Below are 13517 nucleotides of genomic sequence, written 5' to 3' on the forward strand. Positions count from 1 at the left end.
GTTCAATTTCTTACTCTTAAAACCCCCAAATTACTTTCCAAAATATACAGAATGTTCTCGTTTGGCTCTCAGCGAAGGCGGTCACACTTTTTCTCCTCTCCTCCTTACCCTTATCTTCCCTGCTTAGCCTCTTGTGTCCTTGTCTTGTCTCGTGTGTATTACTTTCCCTCGAACAGTCTCTCACTGTCGTTCTCTAAAACCTAAAAGAGAATTATGGATTTGATTAACTGGTCTCTGAATGCTATTGACACTGTTTTCACAATGAGAAGTATGGGCTAGGGAGAGCCCGAGTGCTCACACATCCCCCGTCCCCTTCCAACGCCTTCGATGCTTGTTGCCTCCTGGGAACACGAGGCGGGTCTGGGCCCGCGCTGGAGAGTCGGCGCAGTGGCAGGATGGCTGCTGTGTTGCCTGGGAGAACTCCTTATCCCCTACCCAACCCTGTTGCTGGTCACGTGCGCTACAATGTTGTACTGTGGACATTTATGTGCTTTTCTGTGCAGAGGAGTTTTTTTTTTTGTTTCCTGTTCTCATGCTGTCCTCCTGTAGCCCAGCATGAGTGGAGGTCTCTTTTTTTCCTCTTGTACTTTTCCCACTGTAGTGTACATTTCAGTGTTTTTTCTGTAATGCAACCGTTCTCCGACTTGTATCCCCATGTGATGTCTGTGTTGTATGTGTAAGGTCGGGGTTCATTCCACTGCAGGGCAACTTGCCACTGCATGTGGCGAATAAACTTTGAACTTGAACTTGAGAATGCTTTCTAAAACAGATGAATCAATATCACTTCCTATTGCAAAATGGGAAGTGGATTTATCAGTTAACTTAGACTAAAACTTCTGGTCTCAGATTTAAAAACCTTTCATCTAATTAGAAATCCCAGTCTTCAATTAATTCAATACAAAATATGCACTATACAGGTCATCGGATGTTCAAGATGGGCTTTACGTCTACCAACAACTGCTCACACTGCCAAACCAATTCACCGGACAATTATATCCACGCTCTTTGGTTCTGTCCACCAGTTCAGAAGTTTTGGCGCGAGATATGTGAAGACTTATCGAAGTGTCTGAAATGTAACATTCCAACTTCCCCCTTAGTGTGTTTGTTGGGCAGCTTAGATAATGTCACTTCAGAAAAGAATATCGCCCATATGGTTTTCACTGCCCTATGCATAGCCAAGAAAACAGTCCTCATGAACTGGAAAAATAAAAATAATCTTAATTCTAACCAATATAGAAATTATCTATTAGATTACATTAGTCTTGATACAGCCTCTGCCACCACATCAGATCAATTGCTCTGGGCTCCTTTGATCAGCTCCATCACCTAGTGGGGGTGGGGGGTCATAGTTTGGTCCCACCTTCGCTGTTGTGATTGGTGTGGGGGTAGGGACAGGCTTAGGGCGTCGGGGGGTTCCCAGGAGCATCTTCCTTGGAGGGCTCAACCCGGGGTAGCGGTCATGGCCTATTAAGGGCTCTGTTGGCTCTTAGGTGACGGTTTCCTCGTGGCTGCGTGCAGCGGGGCTAGGGGAGGGTCTGTGCTGACGGACGTGGGTTACTGACCTGGTAGCCTGGCTGGCTGCCCCTGGGTGGGTCCGGGACGGGCGTGAGGTTCTGGGGGCGCTCCGTCTCTGGGCTTGGGTCCTGGTTGGTGTGTTGCCGGGGTTGTGGGCGGGTGGGTGTATGGGGGCCCAGTCCTGGCGCAGGGTGCCGCCGGTGCATCGAGCCACCTGGGGGGCTCTTCAACTGGTGGGGGAGGTTGTTACATCTTGCAGGAGCTCTCCTCTCTTCAGGAACTCACTCTGCAGGAGGGGGAGATACAGGAGAGGTGGAGGAAGATCTCAGCCTGGGTGTCTATTGTCTTGTGTAGTCTGGAAGATGAGTGGATGACGGGGTGGGTGCAGTTTTCTCTGAGGTGGGGTCGGGTGGGCTGTCCCGGGCTCTGTGGGGCCGGGCGGCGCTGCTGTACTGGGCCCCGGTCCGGATGGGCCTGGGCCCCCTTTCCCTGGCGGGTTGCAGAGTATGGGGGTGCCTACTGGGGTCAGCGGGGGAGCTGGCCCCAGGGAGGGGTCACTTGCCCCTCCCTTCCTTCCCTCCCCATCTCCAGCTGCCTCCCTCTTCCCGCTCCACCACAATCACCCACACATGCAGGGCCTTGGGGTAAAGATGTGTCACCAGGGTGCAGGGGAGGCATCCCCCCTCTGTCCCCTTCTGGCTGCCTGTGCCTCAATTTTATCTCACAACTTAGACATTCACATTACTCACACTCTCATAACACATACATATAGGATCTTGGGGGTGGGCACGCTACACGGATCCAAAAGACCATCAGGGTGTACAACCTCACCCCTGGCGTCGTTGCCCACCTCTCAATTTTAAATACACGTAGACATTGAGGGCTAGCAGGAGGGGCTATGCGCTTACCTGCTGCTCTCTGGCAGGTAGCTCCATGCCCTCCTGGGTTTTAAAGGCACCTTAGAACACACATGCATCAACACTACATATGAGCGGGTGGAGGGAGGTTTGGAGTCTTCACACACCCCCGTTCTCTGCGGCCTGCTGGAGCGGGGGGGCTAGGAGGAGAAGTTGGCCGTCCGACTGGGGTCTGGAATGTGGGGCCTCCCTGCTGCTGCGGAGTCGGGGCGGTCTGCTTCTCCCCACCCCAGTGAAAAGGGTAACACCACCTGGGTTCAAGGTTCAAGGTTCTTTATTTGTCACATGCATAGTTATACAAGTATAACACACAGTGAAATGTAGCCTGACACGCTCCTCGACATGTGCAAAAAAATTGGGGGGGGGTGTAGAGGAAGAACATTATATATATATATATATAGTATATACACTGGGTGAATGTGCAGTAGTAGCAGCAAGCAGGTGAATTCTGTACATTAATATGAATAGACATCTGACTATTTTACAGGATAGACAATATAAACATATTTAAAATTAAAGGAATTGAAATGTACATTGTGCCTTGGTTTAGTGTCTGGAAGAGATCCTGTCTCAGTCAATTATAGATGATGTGAGAGGGCGGGTGTGTGTGTTTAGGGCACGGATGGCTTGGGGATAGAAGCTCCTCTTGAGTCTCTCTGTCCTTGCCCGGAAGATGCGGAACCTTCTACCAGATTGCAGAAGTTGGAACAGTTTGTTGCCGGATGGGACGGGTCCTTCAGTATCTGCGCTGCTCTAGTCCGGCATCTCCTGGTGTAGGTGTCCTGAAGCGGGGGGAGAGCAATCCTGCAGCAGCGTTCTGCTGTACGGATCACTCTCTGGAGAGCTTTTTGGTCCTTCACACAGCTGTTCCCAAACCACGATGTCATGTTCTGTGTGAGGATGCTCTCCACAGCGCCTGTATAGAAAATCCTGAGGATCTTTGGAGAGACCCTGAACTTCCTCAGTTGTCGTAGGTGATACAGGCGCTGCCTAGCCTTTTTGGTCTGGACCTGAATGTGGGCAGCCCATGTCAGGTCTGAGGAGATGTGGACACCAAGATACTTGAAGGACTGCACCCTCTCCACTGGAGCTCCATTGATGATAGATGGGCTTGTAGTCTCTGTGCTGACCCCTTCTGAAGTCCACCACCAGCTCCTTGGTCTTGCTGACGTTCAGCTGGAGGTGGTTGTCCTGGCACCACGATGCCAGATTCTTCACTTCATCCATGTAGGCCGCCTCATCGTTGTTGGAGATGGCACCCAACACCACTGTGTCGTCAGCAAACTTCACAATGGTGTTGGAGCCATGGGTGGCCACACAGTCTGAAGTGTAGAGGGAGTAGAGCAGTGGCGAGAGGACACATCCCTGAGGTGCTCCTGTGTTGATGGTGATGCTGTTGGAGAAGCACCTGCCCACCCTCACCACCTGAGTTCTGCCAGTGAGGAAGTCCAACACCCATGCACACAGACGGCTGTTAAGTCCCAGATCCCTCAGCTTTGTGAACAGTCTGCAGGGCACTATTGTGTTAAACGCTGAACTGTAATCAACAAACAGCATTCGCACATAGTTACCCTGTTTCTTGTCCACGTGGCTGAGAGTGGTGTGTAGGACGTGGGCGATGGCATCCTCTGTGGATCTGTTGGATCTGTAGGCGAACTGCAGCGGATCTGTGGTGTCTGGGATGGAGGAGGAGATGATGTTCTTCAGCAGCCTCTCAAACACCTTCATTACTACCGAGGTCAGTGCAACTGGCCGGTAATCGTTCAGGGATGAGGGTTTGCTGTTCTTGGGCACAGGGATGATGGTGGATCTTTTGAAGCATGTGGGGACCACAGACTTCGCCAGGGACTCGTTGAAGATGTAAGTGAACACACCTGCTAGCTGGTCAGCACAGCAGCGCAGCAGACGGCCGGTGATGCCGTCTGGCCCCGCCGCTTTCCTTGTGTTCACTCTCCTCAGTGCCGCTCGGACGTCATGCTCCGCGATGCTGGTCACCGGTCTCTCGCTGATGACGTCACTGTCCTCGGTAGTCAGGCGGTAGATAGCATTAGCCGCCTGGCTAACCTCGAAACGAGCGTAGAACCGATTCAGCTCGTTGTTGAATGCAGAGTCGGCGTTGATCAGCGCAGTGTCCCTGGCTTTGTAGTCCGTAATGGTGCGTAGTCCGTGCCACATACTCCGTGTGTCGCCGTGGTGGAAGTGGGACTCCACACGTTCCCGGTACCGGCGTTTGGCATCTCTCACTGTGCGCCGCACGCCGTATGAGGCCGCTTTGTAGGCGCTCATATCGCCAGTGGCGAGACCCGCGTTGTAGGAGGCGGTCCTGGCGTTTACTGCAGTGCGGATTGATCTGTCCATCCACGGTTTCTGGTTTGGGAATGTGGTCTGGGTGCAGTTCCCCCCTCCAGGGGCAAGGTTACCTAGACCCGGTTCATAGAGTACACTTGGGGAGTGTGATTGTGTGTACAGTGTCTCTCTATGTCTGTCTCCACATTGGGTGAGTGTTGAGTAATTGCATATGAGAGCATGAGGGTGGGAATGGATGTTTGTATCTGTGTGTGCCTGTTTGTCTGTGTCCATATGTCAGGTCGGGTATCAGACGCCACCTCTCTGGGGACATCCCAGGTCCTCCAAGGTAAGGAGGCCTATCTCCCCCACCACTTCCCCTACCAGTGGCAGACACCCTCAGACATCGGTGCGTTGGTGGTTCTTTGTGTCCGGGGATGGGCGTCCAGGTACACACCGGCTCACTCCTTGGTGGCCCGCTTATTGGGGCCTGGAGCCTGGGGCTCGCTCGGGCCACTTCGGGGGTGGGGTGCCCTCAGCCTCTCGGCCTGGGGCTCGGTCACTCTGGCACGGCTGGCTGCCGGCGGAGCTCACGGGCACGTCACTGCAATCCCCCCTGGCTTCTGCTCCGCGGCTGTTGAGTGACCCCTCATTTGGGACTCACGTCAGCTCTTTCTGGGATAGTGGCGTGGCTGCCCCTCTGTTGGTCTTCCTTGGTCTCTTGTGTTCTGAGGGCCTCTGGATGTCTGGAGTTTTGATCTCCTCCATACCTGCTTGATGCCCTGGTGGACGGGGCAGTGGCTCCCCACACCCTCTAGCAGATCATTACATGAAGGAACCTTTTAAAACAAGCGCGTTCATGCTCACAGGTGCTCACACACACAAACTACACCCTTTTTGGCTCCTACCTCAAAGCACACTGTGCGCTGTCGATCTTACGTGCTGCACAATAATGTTTAATATTTAGTATTTACAGTTATATTCCCATATATCATCGTGATGTTGTTTATTCTATTGCTCTCGTTTTCTTCTGCTTGTTTTCTTTTTTCATTCTCAACATGTGAAATTAAAAAAGTATCTGCTGTTATCTATTATTAGCTAGTTTATTGTGATGGTGTTGTTTTTATTATGTTGCTCTTTGTTGATCGTGGTGATCCAGGTGTTTTGTTTGTTTTTCTTTTTTTTCTTCCCCCCTTTCTTACCATCTCATCTCCCCTCTATTTTTCTTTCTCTCCCTCTCTTTCTTTCATTCTTTCTCCCTGTCCTATCCCCCAGTCATGTCTGTCCCGTCTTTAAAAAACGAAAATAAAATAAATACATAATTATAATAAAGGTCAATCAAATGGACCAATATGGCAAGGCCATGAGGATCCACTTGGTAAAGTAAATCCACTTGGCATCTTTCTTGGCTTTCAGACAACATTTCTGATGGCTAAAGATCCAAACGGGACAGGCAAAAAAAAAAATCTATTCACCTTTGTTTTGTCTTGCATAGATCACTCGTCCTCAGTACCAGAATGGTCTGCTGGCATCGAGGCTGGACAGCACACCACAGTCTCCAGAGGGCAGTCACACACGCCTGGACACGTCGGTTTCTTTGCCCCCTGTGACGCCACCAGGGCCACACACCCCACTGCCGCTGGCCACACCTCCTGTGAAGCGCCCTGCATCCAATTCTCAGCCTACACCTCTGAGTGACCGTACCACACTGCCCCAAACCACCTCTTCTTCCTCCAGCAGAAGGCCAAGCCATTCTTTGCCCCAGGCCACTCCTTCTCCAAGCAACCACGCCCCTATCTCCCAAACTCCTCCTTCCTCCATGAGCACCGTCCTGTGTGCCCAAAACCCCAATCTAACTCTGAGCTCCACCCTTTCCTCCAAGTCTCCGCTATCTCCGCCCTCTGTCAGCCCAGAGAACGGGCCAGGAGAGACTACTTCTCTGCTCAGTGAGCAGCAGAACTGCATGGGCCCCCACCGGCCCAGCCACCCTCACCCACATGTTCACACAATCAGTCACGCACATACTGAAAGCACCATCTAACTCAAATCCCTCTGGGATTACCAAAACTACCTGTGCACTCACTATCTCACATTACATACCACACGGGCACTAATTCTGGTTCCTGTTTGCTTGCTGTCACCTGACCCTTCCTTTTGACAAGAAGCTGAGGAGATCAACAGTCTGTGAGACCAATAGACTTCCTCCTCTGTACCTTCCTGCATGTTTCCCTACCAACACTGAAAAAAGACCAAGGGGAGAAGAGAGAAAAAGGAACCCTAATGAGTATGGTATTGTATTCTTTACATGTTAAAATAGTATAACAGAGGAAAAAAGAGCAAACAAAGCAAGACAGAAGGAAAACAAAGCAATAATAATTATAAATAAATTACATGTTCATAAAGGAGTAGGAAGAAGCATAAACTTATTTAATCCCACTCACTTTCCAATATTTAGTAATTAATAGTCTACACTTTTTTCTGTTTATGCCCTGTCCATCAGAAATTCTTCATTACAATTACTTTACATGTTAAATGTATTTTTTAAATTATACATGTATATATGTATAAGTATATATATTAGTATAGTATATATATATTTCTTTTAATTATATATATTTTTCATTTACACAGGGTTGTGTCTGTACATCTTTTGAAGATTACTTCCCTTAAGTTGTATCTGTTATGCATATAGTTGTGGGTTTTCCCTCTCTCCAGGTTTTTGACATTTTTGCTCCCACATTATTATAATAGGGTAAAAGGAATTGGGGCCAGGCAATAAATACAATTTTGTTTTTGCTCATAATTTTGGATTCTAGCAGTTATGGAAGCAGAACAACAAAAATGAGCACTACATGTGTTTTGGAAGAAAATACTAAAAAATCTCTTCAAATACAACTAAAGCTTTGGCTGTTAACGTCATCACATTAATAGAACAGACATCCCTACTATAATCCTTATCCCTACTATGCAGTTTAACATAAGACGTTTTTGCTGTTGTTTTATTTCAGTTGCATGGACGTTTGAGTTTATCTTTATCAAGATTGACATTTCCAAAAGTACTAGAGTTAACAGTTGAGGCTTATTCCATTAGTGATCATTTATTCAGTTTCTTGTTAATGACAGCCTTCTTGACTTGTTTTTTGAAACTGAGGCTGATTCTAAGAAGTCATTGTTGTGACAGATGAACACTTTTATTTTTCTTATTTCAAAAGAACCAGATTCACTGTATTGAACCACTTCTTCAGTATAAGTTGACACATACTGAGAAACTGGTGGTGATGCATGTTGTAACTTGTTTTAAACCAAATAGACACATTCTATAATGTCTGATCTTTTGGGGAAAAAAGGCTGGACTTTTCCTTATTTCAGGAAGCCTATTTTTTTTTTTTGAAAAAGTCTTTATGTCAGGTAAATCAATCAGCACAATGACAAAAATTACTTAAGTATTTATTTTATAAAACAAACAAAAAAAAACCCTGTGGCTTCCTGAAAAAAAGCTAGAAAATTGTAGCTTCAAATTTGTTAATTGGTAATAAAAATCACGAATTAAGGTGAAATTAAGGTGCTAAAACACTGGTACGGTCCTTTAATGCAGTGTCACTAGATCTGTGAAGGTGGTTTGTGCCTACCTCCTTAATGCATTTTTTAAAATTTATTTAATTTCCAGGAGCAATATTAAAATATTTATTTTGAATAATATCGATCTATGAGTATTTGACATTTAATTTGTTATTTATTTGACTTTTATTTATTTTTTGCTTACTTTTACTTTTGACAAGTTAGAGGACAGGCAGGACAGATAATATTTATCTTGACTGTCTTCCACTTCCAGTATATATCCCTCACTGTGAATATAGTGTCCATCCAAAAGAGGCTGAAAGAACTGGACATCAACTGTTTGCAACACTTTGTGTTCACTGATATGTCTGATCTCTTTGTTATAAATTCTCTACTAAAGCTAAGTTTGATGCTGCTTAAACCTCAACAACATTGAGATGAGGATTTAAATATTCCAGAGCAAGTAGCATGTGTGCTCATGGTTTTTCATAGCAAGTGTATTCACAGCACATTTGGCTGCTTAAAAGAAACAATATCTGTTATCCAAAACTCCCAACCAAAGTCTGTGCTAGCTTCGAATGATCTTAAATAGGACTATAGTTAATTAGAAATATTGGTGCAATTTTTAGAATTAAACATTACATAAGTAGGTTAAAATCTGTTAGCTTTTCAAAAGACTGGAAACTGACTACCTACAAACATCTCTGGAGCCTTTGGAATAAAACAAAAACAGACTAACTGGAATCTACAGTGTATTTTCCTTTAAAACTGTAGTATGTTTATTTGGTTGGTTAACATTGTTTAGTTTTTAGCACCTTTAGCATTTAGGTCTTATAAAAACACAAAAAAGGCAGATTTCCATTGTGATTTTTTTTGGTAATGTTTTCAAATGTAAGTCTTATTTTCACCCGACTACACACTGCACTGTAATCAAGTACATTTGAGACGTAGTACAAAGTACAGTTGTACAGTCAGACACTGTGTAGATCGGTTGTAATCTCGAGGTGCTGAAACACAGTCTCAAACTAGTGCTGCCCCCACTTCGCTGCTCTAGAAAATTGTTGAGTTGCCAGTAAGCACAAGGTTAATAAGCGATGGGCAAAAGTCGGCTTATGACTTGATCTTAGAATGTAGCTTGTTTGAATTTAATGGACAACAAACACTGCATGTCTTCACGGTGATTCACACCAGTAGTTTTAACCTTTCCCTTAAAAATCCTCTCTGTCCTTGTTCAGTATTCTAGACCAGAGATACATTCATATCCTTGATACAATGTGAACTACATTTTAAAGTGTATTTGTAAATAGTACTGTTCAGCCCATGTTAAGAAGAATGATTGTTTTCCGCTGGATGAGGAGAAGGGTGAGGGTTAAGTACAATGTTAAAGCTGCTAGCATGTAATCTATCTTTTTTTCCATCTGTCTAAAAGACAGTTGAACTGACTTTAACGATAACATAAGAGAGACTATTTTTTTGAAGATCTAGTGAAAGATATTTATTTGAAAAAATACCGACGTATAAGCTAGTTTTACAAAAATGCATATGAGTTACGTAGCATAAAACTCTAAAAGTAAAAATTCCAAAACATTGGTTTTTCCCCCCCCCAGAGGGCTAAAAACTGGGTTCCTCTCCAGGAACCAAAAGGCCACAGATTTACTGTGAGTCAGTTGTTTTGGGTGTGAATTTTTTTATCCTGTGATCTTGTTTTGAAGTGGATTCCATTGTAGTTTAGACCATATTCTTAGGGCTGTAAGGGTACACAAAACTCACTGTTGGTCATAAGTGCAAACAAATACTTTGTTTAATTTATACTTAAAACTAATAAGTGTTTAACTCACACGATTTCCAAAACCAAGGAAGTCTTATCATGAAATGAACTTTGTATACCCTTACACCCATATTGTCATCATTTCAGTTTTGTACCTCAATGATGCATATTGCAAAACTGATTTTTGAGCATAGAGCAAAACTGTAGCCTTGTAGTATTCCATTATCAGCATACCAGACACTAGGGGAGGTCCGGGCAGCTAATTTTTGCCCAGGGGACAAATATGAGTAAAAACTAGCCATGGAAAATAGCTGCACTATGTGAAAATATAGAGTTTATTTAGCAGGATCTTTCTGACCAGGGCAAAAAAACCTGTCTGTTTAAAGCATATATATGTATAGTCAAACTAGCCTTATGTTCTGTTTCAAGAAAATGTCCACTTCTGGTTAATACATGTCATGTAGCAATTAGTTTTACTGGTTTCCAGTAAAGGCACTGGTTGGCTGTTTGACTACCAGTTTGTGTACTGGGAAATGTGAAAACTTACTAAGTAACGTTGTATTTATTGTAAACGTTCTATTTATAATTTGTTTGTTTTTATGTGCACAAGGTATCTGTCAAAATGGGCTTCCGGCTGTAACACGCAGCTTTTATTGGGTTACTTTGCCCAGAAACACTGTGTTCATTTCTTCTTATTGTTGCTTGTGTTATATTACTGTAAATATTCTGTACATGAAGAGGTGCTGGGGACACATGGAAAAAAGAGCTTTACTTGTAATGGAAGATGAAACATGATTTTTTCCCCCTTGTTTTACTAGGAGGGCATTGCATAGCAATAAACAATGCACAAAGTTGGCCTCAAATAATAATTTACTTCTACTGTCTTCTATAGTATTCTTCATAAATGGCATGAAAACCAAAGCTAATTTTCTCTGCCAAAATCTTTCTTTTATTTTCTACTCTCCTCCTACACTTCCTTGTCACTTTTCCTCATGTTTTTTTTTTCAGCCTGTCTTATTTCTGTTCATCTCCTGCTGGATAAAGCTATTGAAATTCCTTTGGCTACTGGCTTATCAACAACACCTGCTGTGTTGGTTTTAACACTGCATTGGTGCTGGGATTAAACCTACACAAAGCTTAAACGTTTTATGAAGCACAGTGAGGTTTCCTGCACTGTGTATCACTTGAAATTGTTTGAGGTTTCATGCATTGAGGGTGAAATACATTTAGCAAATTCCAACTGCATGTTTGCTGTTTGATTAGTTTTTCTGAGTTGCAGAGCAAATGTAAGAAAAGTCAGTGACAAACTGACAAATACAAAACTCCAGGCCCTGAAGGCAAAAAAGTCTGCTTTCCCTTTCCTTCTGTGCCCAGAATACCTGTTTAGCAGGTTTAAGTGTAACGATACATTTTTCTTTTATTGCAAGGGTTGAGCAGAGATGGAGCACTTCCAAATAAGGATTGTGTAATTAAAGCAATGTGTATATATTATTTTCTAACTACTGTAAGGCATAAAAAGCTAAACGAAATCTCAGGTTAATAAAGCTGAGATATATTTCTCTACAGAAAATCTGTCTGACTCTGTGTATGCAGGAAAATGAGCTTATTTCACATTAACTGTTGTGAGAATTGTTAGAAGACATCTGAGAAAGTCCCGAGGAAAAGTCCAGTCCAAACAGTGGTTGCACACATGAAGCAAAAGAAGATTATTTCCATCTTCCAGTGCCAAGGCCCCAGCACAGAACAGAACAGGCCTCAGTGACAACAGATATGATATTAAGTGTGAGGTAGTACAAAATGAAGATCTGAGGTGGGCTGCAAAGTGGATTGCAAATGTATAGCAACTGTGTGCACAATGAGGCTAAAGCAGCCTAAGTAGCACGTCCTATCTGAGATTTACTGGATGGGTGATTTATTAGTTGTGTAGAAGGCCATAACCGAAGTAATCAGCTATTACTGTCCCCAGCTGGCTCCCTCACACCACCACAGATGCAGGGTCTTGAGGTACAGGTGTGTCACTGAGTTGAAGGGGAGACATTCCTCCTCTGTCCCTTTCTGAGTGTGTTAGTGTGTCTCCATGTTGGGCAAGTGTTGAGTATTTGCATATGTGTGCATAAGAGTGGGATTGCATGTTTGTGTCTGCGTATGACTGTTTGTCTATGTTTATGTGTCAGGTTGGGTCTTAGACTCTACCTCTCTGAGAACATTTCAGGCCCCCCCATATGTAGGGACCTATCTCCCCCCACCACACTCTGATGATTCCTTCTTGGGCTCTTGTGCTCTGGGGGGCCTCTAGATGTCTGGGGCCTGGATCTCCTCCAGGTCCTGGGGGGCAGGGCTATGGCTCCCCACACCTCAGCTGTTTGTTTGCTGGCATTGAGAGCAGCAGAATTAACTGGGATTGCACCTGAGGTTGATTTTGTGGCCTACCTGAAATACTTCTTTGTTTGATTTACTGCACAAATATAAAAGAAAAGGAGAAAAGGGAGCACACATTGCAGGGAGGCTTTTATTCCTTTATATTAAACAGCATGAGAAATTAGTGAAAAATCAGTGACTTGAAATAAATAAAATTATTAAAAGCTTTACTGAGACACAAAATCATGTCACCAGGGGCACTGCCTGAAAAATAGAAGATGCTAAAATATTATTTTAGATGATTAGACATTTGTACGGACTTATGTGGTAGGGGTTATCAAGTCTGAAGTCTCGCACTATGTTGAATTCAAAAAGTTCATTAATAATTACGAACCTATAAATGCTGCTGTTGACAAAGCTGATTAGAAATAGGGTTATCTGAAGTTCAGGGTCAGGACCACACATCAAACATTCTCTACCCTATAAGTTTCTGTTGTATTTTCATGCCATAGCCATTGCAGGGATCTGCAAGAAGCCTTCCCCCCCCAAAATATCTTAAAATGCTTTAACATGTGTGGTGTTGTGGTCCTTATTCATAATTTTCTGATAAGTCTGCTCATGGTAAGTAAAAAAACAGCAGTACAACCTAACAGGGATGTGAGAGTGTTCACATTCTCTATCACAAGATTAGACAGTTATCACGCCTGACTTTTGCCCTCATCAATCCTGTCTCTCTTTAGGGCTAGTTAATGGTGTAGTTATTAGTGGATAATACTGATACTGAAGTTGAGGCTGCTTTGTTCTTTGCTACATGTAGAGATGCATGAAACACTCTCAGTGCAGTTGCTCAAGACAAAACTAGACCTACAGTCAGTGTTAAAATAAAATTGCTATAGTTTTTATTGTTGAATGGATAATGTGCAGACATACAGTCACAAAGAGTATATATATCTATATCTATCTATCTGGTTTGTTCCATGGTTCATCAGTTCCAAATGTCATTATAATGAGTTTCGTTACTAACGCTGCTCTTTTTGAGCCAAATGTTTTTCATAAATGAGAGAGGTTTTCATACCTTGGCTTGTTTGGAACAGGATTTGTTTGGGCATGTTGAG

The 13517-nt window shown here is 44.1% G+C and overlaps 1 protein-coding gene across 2 annotated transcripts in view; it reads left to right on the top strand.

Annotated features, from left to right (window-relative positions):
• The window catches only part of LOC102306686 (metal transporter CNNM4), a 41831-nt gene extending 30222 nt beyond the window's left edge, over positions 1–11609 (top strand). For both annotated transcript variants that reach the window (XM_042213010.1, XM_042213011.1), the window contains one exon: positions 6214–11609. In XM_042213010.1, coding sequence (XP_042068944.1) covers positions 6214–6759 — 546 coding nt within the window. In that variant the 3' untranslated portion in view covers positions 6760–11609. The remainder of the gene's footprint in view (positions 1–6213) is intronic.
• The last annotated feature ends 1908 nt before the right edge of the window (positions 11610–13517 follow it).

Source organism: Haplochromis burtoni, unplaced genomic scaffold (genome assembly GCF_018398535.1).
Source record: "Haplochromis burtoni strain Fernald_Lab_line unplaced genomic scaffold, NCSU_Asbu1 Contig_407, whole genome shotgun sequence".
Classification (NCBI taxonomy): domain Eukaryota; kingdom Metazoa; phylum Chordata; class Actinopteri; order Cichliformes; family Cichlidae; genus Haplochromis; species Haplochromis burtoni.